Source organism: Bombina bombina, chromosome 6 (assembly GCF_027579735.1).
Source record: "Bombina bombina isolate aBomBom1 chromosome 6, aBomBom1.pri, whole genome shotgun sequence".
Lineage (NCBI taxonomy): Eukaryota > Metazoa > Chordata > Amphibia > Anura > Bombinatoridae > Bombina > Bombina bombina.
This window is the reverse complement of record NC_069504.1, coordinates 256,214,407-256,230,714: the sequence shown is the minus strand read 5'-3', so window position 1 is coordinate 256,230,714 and position 16,308 is coordinate 256,214,407. Positions and strand designations below refer to the sequence as shown.

At 38.6% G+C, this 16,308-nt stretch overlaps 1 protein-coding gene across 2 annotated transcripts in view; it reads right to left on the bottom strand.

Moving 5' to 3' along the window:
- PTPRB (protein tyrosine phosphatase receptor type B) overlaps positions 1-16,308 on the bottom strand; it is a 238,357-nt gene that overhangs the window by 107,253 nt on the left and 114,796 nt on the right. For both annotated transcript variants that reach the window (XM_053716786.1, XM_053716787.1), the window contains 3 exons: positions 15,308-15,574; positions 7,992-8,252; positions 6,543-6,809 (listed from right to left, as the gene is read on the bottom strand). In XM_053716786.1, the coding sequence (XP_053572761.1) occupies positions 6,543-6,809; positions 7,992-8,252; positions 15,308-15,574 (795 nt within the window). The remainder of the gene's footprint in view (positions 1-6,542; positions 6,810-7,991; positions 8,253-15,307; positions 15,575-16,308) is intronic.

Here is a 16,308-nt window from a genome sequence, read left to right as displayed (position 1 = left end):
TGACTGTAGTTCAAATGAAAAAATTACCTGCCTTAAAGTGACAGGGCGGGCCGTGGACTGGATACACTACAAGAGAAATAAATTTATCAGGTAAGCATAAATTATGTTTTCTCTTGTTAAGTGTATCCAGTCCACGGATCATCCATTACTTATGGAATACCAATACCAAAGCTAAAGTACACGGATGATGGGAGGGACAAGGCAGGTACTTAAACGGAAGTTACCACTGCCTGTAAAAAAAAAAAAAAAAACCTTTCTCCCAAAAATAGCCTCCGAAGAAGCAAGGTATCAAATTTGTTAAATTTGAAAAAGTATGAAGCACAGACCAAGACTCCGTCTTGTAAATCTGTTCAACAGAAGCCACATTTAAAAAAGGCCCAAGTGAAAACCACAGCTCAAGTAGAATGAGCTGCAATCCCTTCAGGAGGCTGCTGTCCAGCAGTCTCATAAGCTAAATTAATTATGCTTTTTACCAAAAAGACAGAGAGGCTGCTGAAGTCTTTTGACCTCTCCTCTGTCCAGAATAGACAACAAACAAGGTGAACGTTTGATGAAAACTGTAGTAGCTTGTAAGTAAAACTTTAAAGCACAAACCACATCCAATATTGTGTAATAGACGTTCCTTCTTTGAGGAAGGATTAGGATACAAGCATGGAACAACTATCTCTTGAGTGATGTTCTTGTTAGATACCACCTTAGGAAAAAACCCAGGTTGGTACGCAGGACTACCTTATCTGTACGAAAGACCAGATAAGGAGAATCACATTGTAACACAGATAACTTGGAGACTCTACGAGTCAAGGAAATAGCTACCCAAAAGGAACTTTCCAAGATAAAGATTGATATCTATGGAACAAAAAAGGTTCAAACGGAACTTCTTGAAGAGCCTTAAGAACCAGGTTTAAGCTCCATGGTGGAGCAACAGTTTTAAACACAGGCTTGGATCTAACCAAAGCCTGACCAAATGCCTGAACGTCTAGAATACCTGCCAGACGCTGGTGCAGAAAAATAGACAGAGTAAAAATCTGTCCCTTTTAAGGAATTAGCTGACAACCCATTTCTCAAAAACATCTTGGAGAAAAGATAATATCCTGGGAATCCAGGCTTTACTCCATGAGTAACCCTTGGATTCATAACAATCAGATATTTACACCATATCTATGTTCAATTTTCCTAGAGACAGGCTTTCATGTCTGTATTAAGGTATCAATGACTGACTCGGAGAAGCCATGCTTTGATAACATCAAGCGTACAGTCTCCAGGCAGTCCATCTCAGATTGATTCTATTTAGATGGTTGAAAGGACCCTGAGGTAGAGGGACCTGTCTCAGAAGCAGAAACCGTGATGGAAAGGATGACATGTCCACCAGATCTGCATATCAGGTCCTGCGTGGCTACGCAGGCGCTGTCAAAAACACCAAAGCCCTCTCCTGCTTGGTCTTGACCTTCGAAGGAATCCCACTCCCCCGGAAGAAAAGTCTGACGACTTAGAAAATCCACCTCCCAGTTCTCAACACCTGGGATATGGATAGCTGATAGACAAGAGTGAGTCTCTGTCCAGTGAATTATTGTAAGACTTCTAACATCACTAGGGAACTTCTGTTCCCCCTTGATGTCTGATGTAAGCCACAGTCGCGTATATTGTCCGACTGAGTATGATGTACCTCAGAGTTGCTAACTGAGGCCAAGTCTGAAGAGCATGGATATCACTCCCAGAATATTTATTAGAAGGAGTGTCTCCTCCTAAGTCCACTATCCCTGAGCCTTCAGGGAGTTCCAGACTTCATCCCAACCTAAAAGGCTGGCATCCATTGAAACAATTGTCCCATCCGACCTGCGGAAGGTCATACCCTTGGACAGATGGACCCGACTGGTCCAGGTTCAACAGGGGGACAATCTGTGTAATCTCCGTTCCTCTGACTGAGCATGCATAGTTGCAGTGGTCTGAAATGTAGACATGCAAACGGTACTATGTCCCTTGCCGCTACCTATTAAGCCGATTTCATTCATGTACTGAGACACCGAAGGGTGCGGATAGGATGAAAAACACGGCAGAAATTTAGAAACTTTGACAACCTGGACTCCGTCAGGTAAATTTTCATTTCTACAGAATCTATCAGAGTCCCTAGGAGGGAAACCCTTGAGATTGGGGATAGAGAACGCTTTCCTTGTTCACTTTCCACCCATGTGATCTCAGAAATGCCAGTACTACGTCCGTATGAGACTTGGCAATTTGGATGTTTGACGCCTGTATCAGGATGTCGTCTAACTAAGGGGCCACTTTTATGCCCCCGGCCTAAGGACCGCCAAAGCGACCCCAGAACCTCCATAAAGATTCTTGGGGCTGTAGATATCCCAAAGGAAAGAGCTACAAACTGGTAATGCCTGTCTAGAAAGGCAAACCTGAAAAACAAAGGTGATCTTTATGCATCGCAATGTGAGGATAAGCATCCTTCAAATCCATTGTAGTCCTCTATTGACTCTCCTGGATCATAGTTAAGATGGTGCGAATAGTTTCCATCTTAAATGACGGAATTCTGAGGAATTTGTTTAAGATCTTTAGATCCAAAATAGGTCTGAAGGTTCCCTCACCTTGGGAACCACAAATAGATTTGAGTAAAAACTCTGTCCCTGTTCCTCTCTTGGAACTGGATGGATCTCGTACACAATGTAAGAATGCCTCCTTCTTTATCTGGTTTGCAGATAATTGTGAAAGGTGAAATCTCCCCTTTTTTGGGGGGGGATCTTTGAAATCCAGAAGATATCTCTGGGATATAAATTCCAATGCCTAGGGATCCTGGGCATCTCTTGCCCACGCCCGGGCGAAGAATGAAAGTCTGCCCCCTATAGGGTCCGTTACCGGATAGGGGTCCGTTCCTTCATGCTGCCATAGAGGCAGCAGCAGGCTCCTTGGCCTGCTTATCTTTGTTCCAGGTCCAATTGTCTCCAGACCGCCTTGGACTGAGCAAAAATTCCCTCTTGTTTTGCCTTAGAGGAAGTGGATGCCACACCTGCCCTGAAGTTTTAAAAAGCACGAAAATTAGACCTTTTTTGGCCCTTGATTCCTATCCTGAGGAAGGGCATGACCTTTTCCTCCAGTGATATAAGCAATAATCTCCTTCAAACCAGGCCCGAATAGGGTCTGCCTCTTGAAGGGAAGTTAAGTAGCTTATTTATTAAAGTCACGACAGCTGACCATGATATAAGCCATAGCGCTCTGTGCGCCAGTATAGTAAAAAAACAGAATTCTTAGCCGTTAGTCTAGTCAAATGAACAAAGGCATCAGAAAACAAAGGAATTGGCTAGCATAAGCTTGTCAAATATATTCATCCAATGGAGTCGCTAACTGTAAAGCCTCATCAAGAGACTCAACCTAGAACGCCGCAGCAGCAGTGACAGAAGCAATGTATGCAAGGGGCTGCAGGATAAAACCCTGTTGAATAAACATTTTTTTATCCATTGGATCTAAAAAGCACAACTGTCCTCGCCAGAGGTAGTGGTACGCTTAGCTAGAGTAGAAACTCTTCTCTTCACCTTAGGAACTGTCTGCCAGAAGTCCCGTGTGGTGGTAACTATTAGAAAACATTCTTCTAAAAAATAGGAGGGGAAGAGAAAGGCACACCTGGTCTATCCCATTCCTTATTAAAAATTTTTTAGTAAACCTCTTTAGGTATTGGAAAAACATCAGTACACACCGGCACTGCATATTATTTATCCAGTCTACACAATTTCTCTGGCCCTGCGATTGTACACATTCATTCAGAGCAGCCAAAGCCTCCCTGAGCAACAAGTGGAGGTTCTCAAGCATAAATTTTAAATGTAGAAATATCAGAATCAGGTTAAATCATCTTCCCTGAGTCAAAAAAATCACCCACAGACTAAGCATATTGTGAGGTAGTATCATACATGGTTCTTAAAGCGTCTGTATGATCTGTATCTACCCCCAGAGCTATCTGCTTTCCTTTAATTTCAGGTAGTCTGACTACCTTTGCCATGTCTTGTAAAATAAACGCTATGGACGCCCTTGATGTACTTGGCGCCATTTGAGCGTGAGTCCCTGAAGCGGGAGTCAAAAGGTCTGACACGTGGGGAGAGTTAGTCGGCATAACTACCCCCACAACAGAATCCCCTGGTAAAATAAACGCTATGGGTGCCCTTGATGTACTTGGCGCCATTTGAGCGTGAGTCCCTAAAGCGGGAGTCAAAAGGTCTGACACGTGGGGAGAGTTAGTCGGCATAACTACCCCCACGACAGAATCCTCTGGTGATAATGTTTTTTTTAAAAAAAAAAAAAAAAAAAATTATCTTTATTGTTTAACACGAAATCAGTACATCTGGTACACATTCTAAGATGGGGTTCCACCATGGCTTTAAAACATAATGAACACAGAGCTTCCTCTATGTCAGACATGTTAGAACAGACTAATAATGAGACTAATAAGCTTGGAAAACACTTTAAATCAAGTTAACAAGCAAATATATAAAACGTTACTGTGCCTTTAAGAGAAACAAATTTGAAAAACAGTGAAAAAAGGCAGTAAAACAAACGAAATTTTTACAGTACATGTAATAAGGTAACAGAGCATTGCACCCACTTGCAAATGGATGATTAACCCCTTAATGCAAAAAACAGATAAAAAAAACGACATAGACGTTTTTAAAAACAGACACAACAAAACTGCCACAGCAGAGCTGTGGATTACCTTCCCTATAAACGATTTTGGAAGTCTTTTTAGCCCTTTAGAAATGTCCTGTAGTATTCATGGGACTGCTGAGGGAATCTGGATAATTCATTTTGTAATTTTAACTGCGCAAAAAAGCGCTAAATTAGGCCCCTCCCACTCATATTACAAGAGTGGGAAGCTTCAGTTAACTGTTTCTATGCAAAATTTAAGCCAGCCATGTGGAAAAAAAACTTAGGCCCCAATAAGTTTTATCACCAAACATATGTTAAAAACGATTAAACATGCCAGCAAACATTTTAAAACACATTTTTACAAAAGTATGTATCTCTATTAATAAGCCTGATACCAGTCGCTTTTACTGCATTTAAGGCTATACCAACATTACAGTGTTATCACCAATGTACGTTAAAAAACGATTAAACATGCCATCAAACGTTTTAAAACACATTTTTATAAGAGTATGTATCTCTATTAATAAGCCTGATACCAGTCGCTATCGCTGCATTTAAGGCTTTACTTACATTACTTCGGTATCAGCAGTATTTTCTTAGTCAATTCCATTCCTAGAAAAATATTTTACTGCACATACCTTATCTGCAGGAAAACCTGCACGCCATTCCCCCTCTGAAGTACCTCACTCCTCAGAATGTGTGAGAACAGCAAATGGATCTCAGTTACGTCTGCTAAGATCATAGAAAAACGCAGGCAGATTCTTCTTCCAAATACTGCCTGAGAAAAACAGCACACTCCAGTGCCATTTAAAAATAACAAACTTTTGATTGAAGAATAAACTAAGTATAAATCACCACAGACTCTCACAACCTCCCTATGTTGAGGCTTGCAAGAGAATGACTGAATATGGCAGTTAGGGGAGGAGCTATATAGCAGCTTTGCTGTGGGTGGACTCTTGCAACTTCCTGTTGGGAAGGAGAATATATTCCATAAGTAATAGATGATCCGTGGACTGGATACACTTAATAAGAGAAATTGTTTGCAGAAAAATGCAAGTGAAGTCTGTGGTGTGTGATTATTTTATTAGGTTTATAATGCTGTTTAGCAAATGTTTTTGTTCATTTAACTTAGTTTAATTATATATTCTGTGTTGTGTGATTATTTTATTATGTTTATAATGCTGTTTAGCATTTAAAGTCTTCATTTCAAAGCTTTAAAAATAATGTATTAGGTGTTGCTTATGACAATTTTGAGAGGGGCCTGGAACCTATCTCCCTCACTTCCCATTGACTTACATTATAAACTGGGTTTCAATTTACAACGGTTTCGATTTACAACCATTCCTTCTGGAACCTAACCCCGGCGTAAACTGAGGGCTACCTGTATATATATAAATGCTTCACATTTACCAAAATGGACAAATCAGAATTTCCGTTTACAAGTTATAGGAATATTCTAGTCAAAATTAAACTTTCATGAGTCAGATAGAGCATGCAATTTTAAGCAACTTTCTAATTTACTCTTATTATCAATTTTGCTTAGTTCTCTTGGTATCTTTATTTGAAAAAGCAATAATGTAAGCATAGGAGTCGGCCCATTCTTTGTTCAGACCCTGGGTAGTACTTTCTGATTGGTATCTAAATGCTACCCAGGTGCTGAACCAAAAATGGGCCTGTTCCTAAGCTTGCATTCAAATAAAGATACAAAGAGAACAAATAAAAATTGATAATAGGAGTAATTTAGAAAGTTGCTTAAAATTGCACGCTCTATCTGAATCATAAAAGTTTAATTTTGACTAGACTATCCCTTTAAAGGGACACATGTAAAACATATATCCAAAACCACGATTTTTTAATTTATTTTTTTGCGTTGAAGTTACGTCTATAATTAGCCCGTCAGCTCTTACCTGTCCTTCCTTCTGCTATTGTTTGCCTTGATGAGATGCCCCCACTAACAGTGGTAACCACAACGGAATACAACCCTCCCGGTTTCAGAGAATGGAAATGGTATTTATTGGTCTCACTGGATACGCTCTCATTTTTTATGACAATGTTATCATGAATCAACAAGACTTGGTAGGAATCCACATCTCCAATAGCTCTAGTCCAGTCCGTTTGTAAATTTGTAGTGGTTCCCAGGTTCTCTACATTCAGGTTAGTCGCCTGAGCTGGCACTGTTAATGAGACAAATTATTCAAACTCATTGGTTTATATATTGCAGCTAATAGTAGAAAAAGTATATATAACTCATTTTATTTTATTTATAGTATTGTATAAATAAGTTAAATAGAAATGTGTTTTTTATATATGTTTTAAACTAATTAACAAAAATACAATATTTCTAATATACCATTTTCTAATAACAGAAAGTTACATTAAAGAAAATATGTACAGTATTATGTAAAAAAAAAAAATTCAGATTAACAAGACAGAACAAATCCATGATTTGGATATAGCATGCAATGTTTTTTTCTATTTTTTTATTCAGTTTACTTCCATTATTTAATTATGCACAGTTATTTTTTATATATGCACTTTCAGCAGCATTATCCTCTACTGAGCATGTGCAAGAGTTCACGCTATATATGAGTGTGTGATTCGCTGATTCACATGATGCAGAGGGCAGGAAAATTGATGGGAATTGTGAAATTTGTCAGCATTTGAAATAGTAAGTGATTTTGTGTTTTTACTATGCATGTGTTGCTTATGAAGCACAGTTGTATTAAATGCTCCTTTAAAAAAAAAAAAAGAATAGGATAAAAAAATGTCAGATTTAATATTATGGATGTTTGCCAGTTAACAGAAGGGATAAACTGACTTTACCTTGTAATTATGAACAGAACAATTCCTTTAATATTCAATAGCATACTAATGTAGCAGAATGTTAAAGGGATAAAATTACATTTTATATAAATATAACTGTGTTGGTTATCCAAAACTGGGGAATGGGTAATAAAGGGATTATCTATCTTTTTAAAAAATAACAATTCTGGTGTAGAATGTCCCTTTATTATATGCTCTATTGTAATATAAAAAGACAGGGATTTATTTGGTGGTTGCGCATCACATATAAAGACTTTCCAGAGATTTTCCATGGAATGAAATATAATTCTTTGACCTTTAATCAAGTATGAATATTTTTTCAATGATAGATACTCGTATCCATGATGGATGGGTAAGTTTAATTTAGTATTATTATTAAAAAAAAAAATACCCATTGACTTTGAATATCATTGTCCTTACAAATAAGATTTGGGTATTGTTATGAACTGAGAGGTGCACTTTAGATAAATGAAAAGCTTGTGTGTAAAACTATGTATAAAATACAATAATCAAAGTGAAATATCGGTTCTCACCTGTCCTTCCTTCAATAGAACTCCAGTTGCTTAAATCTCCACTGATGCTTGTAACAGTGGCCTTGTACTTTCTGCCTGGCTCAAGATCACTAAAGGTAAATTCTTTGGCTTCCTTAGCAAGATATTTGTTAATGAGAGTGAGATCTCTGTCTGCCAGGGAAACAACATAGTTATCCAATTCTGCAAGAGGCATTATCCACATGATGCTAAGTGAGGACTCGTTGGCGTGCTTAATCCGAAGCTGCTGAACCGCTTGTGGGGCTGACGGAGGAAAACATTCACAGTGAGAAAAAAAAGATCAAAATAAGTTTTAAAAAATACTAAAGTACAGTGTATTAATTCATTATTTTATGCAATACCCATCACCAAGCAAAGAACATATTATAAAACCCGCAATTTCAGAAATGTAATATATCAATTATGTTTTTTGTCAGTTAATTTTGTCTGATGATAAGTCTGTTTCTCTATCAATAGCTTATGTAGCACATATACAGGACAGAATGTATAACATCTGTGTAAAACTGTTTAATAAACATGATTTGCTGTGATAACTAAGCTCTATAATGTCAGATGTTTGCATTCTATGTACAAACTACATGTCTATCACTTACAGTATATAATACACCATGAGAACAGCAGATATTGCAGACTTATACAATATAGGTGTGAACTACACCATGAAGCAAAGAGATAAAGGAAGGTAAGGTGACAGCAGAGACATGAGGTGAGTAAATGATTACAAGATATACATATGAGATAAGAAAAGGCAGAGAGGTGAAGTGGTAAAGGGATAGTAATTTGGTGATAAAGGAAGATGAACTGACAGCAAAACAGAGAGCTGAAATGATAATGATAACATATAAATAATAACATGAGAGGTGAGGTTGTAAAAAGATAGAGAAGTGAGGTGATAAAGAGGCAGAAGTGAAGTGATCAAGAAAGTGAAGTGATATAATGAGAAGTGAGGTGATAAAGAGGCAGAAGTAATGTGATAAAGAAAGAGATGATAGGTGATAGACAGAGAAGTGAGCTGATAGAGAAATGAGACGATAGACAGAAAAATAAGGTGATAGAAAAATAAGTGAGCAAATAGACAGAGAAGTGAGGTGACAGACAGAGAAGTGAGGCAATAGAGAAATGAGGCGAAAGACAGAGAGGTCAGGTGGGAGAGAAGTGAGGTGATAGACAGAGAAGTGAGCTGATAGCCAGAGAAGTGAGGTGATAGACGGATAAGTAAGGTGATAGACAGATAAGTGAGGTGATAGAGAAGTGAGGTGATAAACAGAGAAGTGAGGTGATAGACAGAGAAGTGAGGTGATAGAGAAGTGAGCTGATAGACGGAGAAGTGAGGTAATAGACAGATAAGTGAGGTGATAGAGAAGTGAGCTGATAGACGGAGAAGTGAGGTGATAACAGATAAGTGAGGTAATAGAGAAATGGAGTGATAGACAGAGAAGTGAGCTGATAGACAAAGAAGTGAGGTGATAGACAGATAAGTGAGGTGACAGACAGAAAAATGAGGTGATAGAAAAATAAGTGAGCTAATAGACAGAGAAGTGAGGTGAAAGACAGACAGAAAAATGAGGTGATAGAAAAATAAGTGACCTAATAGACAGAGAAGTGAGGTGACAGAGAAATGAGGCGATAGACAGAGAAGTGAGGTAAGAAAGAAGTGAGGTGATAGAGAAAAGAGGTGATAGATAGAGAAGTGAGGTGATAGAGAAGTGAGCTGATAGACAGAGAACTGAGGTGATAGACAGATAAGTGAGGCGATAGAGAAGTGAGGTGATAGACAGAAAAGTAAAGTGATAGAGAAGTGAGGTGATAGAGAAGTGAGCTGATAGACAGAGAAGTGAGGTGATAGACAGATATGTGAGGTGATAGAGAAGTGAGCTGATAGAGAAGTGAGGTGATAGGCAGATATGTGAGGTGATAGAGAAGTCAGGTGATAGACAGATAAGTGAGGTGATAGGCAGAGAAGTGATCTGATAGACAAAGAAGTGAGGTGATAGACAGAGAAGTGAGGTGATAGACCAAGAAGTGAGGTGATAGAAAAGTGAGGCGATAGAGAAGTAAGATGATAGAGAAGTGAGGTGATAGACAGAGAAGTGAGGTGACAGACAGAGAAGTGAGGTGATAGACAGATAAGTGAGGTGATAGAGAAGTGAGGTGATAGACAGAGAAGGATGTGATAGAGAAGTGAGGCAATAGACAGAGAAGTGAGGTGATAGACAGAGACGTGAGGTGATAGAGAAGTGATGTGATAGACAGATAAGTGAGGTGATAGAAAAGTGAGGCGATAAACAGATAAGTGAGGTGATAGAGAAGTGAGGTGATAGACAGAGAAGTGAGCTGATAGACAGAAGTGAGGGGATAGACAGATAAGTGAGGTGATAGAGAAGTGATGTGATAGACAGATAAGTGAGGTGATAGAGAAGTGAGGCGATAGACAGAGAAGTGAGGTGATAGAGAAGTGAGCTGATAGACAGAGAAGTGAGGTGATAAACAGATAAGTGAGGTGATAGAGAAGTGAGGTGCTAGACAGAGAAGTGAGCTGATAGACAAAGAAGTGAGGTGATAAGACAGAAAAGGATGTGGTAGAGAAGTGAAGCGATAGACAGAGAAGTGAGGTGATAGAGAAGTGAGGTGATAGACAGATAATTGAGGTGATAGAGAAGTGATGTGATAGACAGATAAGTGAAGTGATAGAGAAGTGAGGCGATAGACAGAGCAGTGAGGTGATAAACAGATAAGTGAGGTGATAGAGAAGTGAGGTGATAGACAGAGAAGGTTGTGATAGAGAAGTGAGGCGATAGACAGAGAAGTGAGGTGATAGACAGAGACGTGAGGTGATAGAGAAGTGATGTGATAGACAGATAAGTGAGGTGATAGAGAAGTGAGCTGATAGACAGAGAAGTGAGGTGATAAACAGATAAGTGAGGTGATAGAGAAGTGAGGTGATAGACAGATAAGTGAGCAGATAGACAGAGAAGTGAGAGAATAGACAGATAAGTGAGGTGATAGAGAAGTGAGGTGATAGAGAAGTGAGCTGATAGACAAAAAAGTGAGGTGATAAGACAGAGAAGGATGTGATAGAGAAGTGAGGCAATAGACAGAGACGTGAGGTGATAGACAGAGAAGTGAGGTGATAGACAGAGAAGTGAGGTGATACAGAAGTGAGGCGATAGACAGAGAAGTGAGGTAATAGACAGAGAAGTGAGGTGATAGACAGAGAAGTGAGCTGATAGACAGAGAAGTGAGGTAATAGACAGATAAGTGAGGTGATAGACAGATAAGTGAGGTGATAGACAGATAAGTGTGGTGATAGACAGAAAAGTGAGGTGATAGACAGAGAAGTGAGCTGATAGAAAGAGAAGTGAGGTGATAGACAGATACGTGTGGTGATAGACAGATAAGTGAGGTGATAGAGAAGTGAGGTGATAGAGAAGTGAAGTGATAGACAGAGAAGTGAGGTGATAGAGAGAGAAGTGAGGTGAAAGACAGAGAAGTGAGCTGATAGACAGAGATGTGAGCTGATAGACAGAGAAATGAACTAATAGACAGAGAAGCGAGCTGATAGACAGATAAGTTAGGTGATAAACAGAGATGTGAGGTAATAGACAAAGATGTGAGCTAATAGACAGAGAAGTGAGCTAAAAGACAGAGAAGTGAAGTGATAGACAGAGAAGTGAGGTGATAGACAGAGAAATAAGGTGATGGATAAATAAATTAGCTGATAAATATTGAGACAGTGATAGAGAGAGAAATTAGCTTATAAAGACAGATAAATTAGGTGATAGAGAAGTGAGCTGATAAAGACAGATAAATGATGTAATAGAAAAGTAAGGTAACAAAGACAGATAAGTGAGGTGACAGAGAGAGAAGTGAGCTAATAAAGACAAATAACAGAGGTGATAGACAGATAAGTGAGGTGATAGACAGAGAAGTAAGCTGATAAAGATAAAGAAGTATAGTGATGGAGTGAGACATTAGCTTAAAAAGGACTAGATGACGAGTGGAGCGCAAACTGTTGCACACAAGGGAAAAGGGGTTTATCAAGGGAGTTTTCGCACTCCATTAAAGTCTATGGGGTTTTTTTTTAACGCAGTTGTGATATTCCAAGTTCGCCTTTTTTGCGCATCTTGGGTTAGCGCTTGTGCAAAAACTTTTTACTTTCAAGTTGTAATATGTGCACTACCCAATGCGCACAAAAAGCTTATTTCTATCGGGGTTAGCATGTGATCAGGAGCAATAAATAATGCTCTACTCATAATCTAGCCCAAAGAGAGAGAAGTGAGGTGATAAAGACAGGTAAGTGAGGTGACAGACCAAACCACTCTGCCATTATTTATCTGCCTGTATACCTTTATTTTAGTTGTTCTGCATCTCAATATTAATTTTATGCATTACTTGAAGGGGCATGAGACTAATATGTTGAAATTCCATCATGCCTAAACGGAGCGTGCATCTGGCATGTGCAGGCAAAGTCACTTTATTTCCATCCTCACTTTAAAGGGACATTGTACACTAGATTTTTCTTTGCGTATATGTTTTGTAGATGATCCATTTATATAGCCCATCTGGAAGTGTTTTTGTAACAATGTATAGTTTTGCTTATTTTTTAAAAAATATTGTGCAGATTTTTAGACTCCTACAATCTGTCCAATCTGTCTTTTCATATGCAGGGAAGGGGGGAGTATCTGCTCTTCCTGGTTTCCCAGCCCCTTTCAGTGGGTGTCCCAGCCTAACCTCATTAACAGTGCTAAACTTGGAGATTTAAAGTAAGTTTTTAAAAGGTTTTAAACTGGATTTTTAGATCAGTATCTATGCATATTCTTCTTTATGTAGTGTATATTACATGCAGTTATATGAAAATTGGTGTATACTGTCCCTTTAAGGAAGTTTACTATGAAATCTCCTGAGACTTTGATTAAATACTATGAGATCACAGTAATGCAAAGTGTAAACTCAGAACTAATGTAGCTGATTGGCTGGTTTTTTTTTAACCATGCAGATGGACGTAAAAAGTATAGCTCTGGATCCCAGAGCACTCGGGGCTCGATGATATAATCTTCGCCAGCTCAAACCTACTTTATCTCGCTGATTCTCGCAGGGCTGCCCCGGTGCAATGATCATAAAAAAGAGTCAGTCCCTGGGAGTGGCGAGATGGCTCCTATTAAAAGTAATGGATCTCGCTGGATAGGGACACTTCGCTCCTTAGAGCGAAGTCAGCAGGGAGCAGGAGCACTTTAAAATTAAAATCATGCAGCCAATATAACCCACATTATGCTGCTTTCTGCATAGAGCATCTTACATTTGCCTATATTTTAGTATGCATTTGTTTTTCTATTGGGGTTATAAGTGTTCCTATTGTTTTGAGAAAAGCTTGCCATCTTTTAGTTGACGAGAAAAAACTGTGAGATCTGCTGTGCAAAAATCTTTATGGAATTACGCTGGGATTAGAGAGACATTTTGATATACGCCTATGGGACGCCCATGTTCAGCCCATTTTACAAAAAAACAACAATAATGCTTTGCATTTTGTATTTATAAGTTCAAATTTCTGTGTGATACAGTGTACTACAATTACCATTTACGCTGTGCATATCTAATTTGATTTATTCCTGTGTAAATTACAAACAAATTTTACTTTTTTGTTAACATACGATTTTTGGTGAAGAATTTTGTTGCGATTTTTGATGCACCCCTTGAGTGCTAACGACGGCTCTGAGTCGTCGCAGTTTCTCACTCAGGTGCTAACGACGGCTCAGAGCCGTCGCTAGCACTCTCCCACCTTGAGGGAGATCTGGGGGCTCCCACCCGCTCCTACCCCAGCAATCGGGCCTGTATAGTGACAGGCATCCCCGGGGCTTCACGTTTTGCGCGGTGACATCACGCGCAATGACGTGATGACGTCACTGCGCAACTTTATTTAACAATTACAGTAACAAGTATAGGAAAAGGGGGCATGCTGCTTAGAAGCCTGTATCTCAAGCATCTAAGCAGCTAAGGACCCCCAATACCCACCGTTGGAAAAGTAATCACCTAACCTTTCCAACTGTGTAAGTCTTAGGGATCTAAAATATATATATATATATATATATATATATATATATATATATTTCAAAAAATTAAAAATAAATAAAAACCTTAAATCATCTTAGCACCCAGGTTGGAAAGTGCTTAGCACTCAAAGGGTTAAAGGGACATGAAACCCAATTTTTTTCTTTCATGATTCAGATAGAGAATACATTTTTAAACAACTTTACAATTTACTTCTATTATTTATATTTCCTTCCTTCTCTTGATATCCTTTGCTGAAATGTTTATCTTGGCCAGCTCAGGAGCAGCAAATAACCTAGGTTCTAGCTGCTGATTGGTGGCTGCATATATATATACTGATTGTCATTGGCTCACCCATGTGTTCAGTTAGAAACCAGTAGTGCATTGCTGCTTATTCATCAAATGATACCAAGAGAATGAAACCAATTAGATAATAGAAGTCAATTAGAAAGTTGTTTAAAATTGTATGTTCTACCTAAATCATGAAAGAAACATTTTGGGTTTCATTCCCTTTAACAATACAATTTTTCCCTGCTTGTTTTTGTGTGAATGGGTCAAATATTTGCTTTGTATGATGTTTAAAATACAAATTTTGTTGTGCACATTTCATATGAAAATGCAGTATACGCTCCTTAGCGAGACAGCCTGTTGTCAGGGTAAAAAGTGGATTAGATCATTCCACCAGGGAAATAGAAGGACTGGCGAGCATTCTTTAATAATCTCGCCAGCCCAGAGAGCTTTCAATCATCGAGCTCTAAGTCTGGTGAGCTAAAGACATTCTGCAGTGAAATATCTTCCTTTTTCACATGTGATATTTTCTAGTCAGCTTGTTAAAAGATATGCTGCATCACTTTCAAGTGATTGAGTAGATAGGTAACATGTCCCTTTAACCCCTTAAGGACCAGCGACGTACCCTGTATGTCGCTGGCCTTTTTTTGGGACTTAATTATTTTATAGCTCGGTCTTGCTACCAGCGTTGAGACTGCTCTATTCCACAAAGCCTGCTGGAGGGAGGGCATTAATAGCGTGTTCTTGCTAGACTTGTGCTATTATGTCCTGAAAAAACCCTTAACGACCAGTGACATACAAGGTACATTGTGGTCATTAAGGGGTTAAAAAGGAACCAGCAAATTATGCAGCAGTATACAAGGAAGCAGCATTTACAAAATGGCATAATTATCACACAAGAAGTAGAGGGTTTTGCTCTTGTTAAAGCTTCTCAAAAGAACAATAATTTGTAACAAAGAACTGACCTGTTCTGCCTTTGCAATAAGCATCATTTTTATATTCTCCACTCTCTACGATAACAGCGGCTTCATACTGTCTTCCAGGTATGAGACCGATATCCTGGATAACATATTCTGTAAAGTATTTTTCCATAGAAGTGTTCAGCAAGACAGTAGATTTATTAAATAGAACAATACGGTACTTCTCCCAGTCTCCAGCAGGTGGAAGCCAACTCACTCGGAGAGATTTGATGCCATTACTGATTGCCTTAAGATCAGAAACTTTACTTGGCACTGAAACAGAAAACAAATATTCACAAACTAATCTAGCTGCTTAATGTGACAGCTCATATCAATTTCATAATTCATAGTGCTTGAGGAATAGAATTATACTAATGAAGAAGGAAATCATTGAGGTGGTTCTGTCCTATCAGAGGAGCATAACCATGTTGAAATAGCATTAACAGCTGGCCCTATATAAAGCATTTGTTTTTTCCCATTGAATGATTTCATACAATATATACCTTTATCTCTGGATACTACAGTGTGCCTATTATATGGCATCATGCAAGTGAACTGTAGCTAAGAAAACCACACTGCAGAAACAGAAGGAGGAGATGAAGACTAATGTGAGAGTCAGTATTTTTTAACCTCACTCTGATTAAGATGAAGTATTGCTAAACTGGGTTTAAGATTACACCAAACTTTGCAGTTATAAGCTCCTGCTTTTTTTGTTAACATTTAGTTGAAATAATTTTTATTCGCTTTACATTATAAACAACAGGTACAGATCACATTGTTCATTGAGTACAAGCTGTATCGCCTTTACCAACTCTTTTACATAGGTCCTAGTCCGTTAATCAGTAATCTCTTGTAAGGTTGATATCTTCAGAGTCAGTTATTTTACAACAGTAAACTAGTATAATGTCTATGATGCAACCTATCTGATCCATGTTGCTGCAAAGAGAATTATCAATTCACATTTATGTGAGCATGGTAGAGGTAATAACAAAAGAAGGCATCTTGAA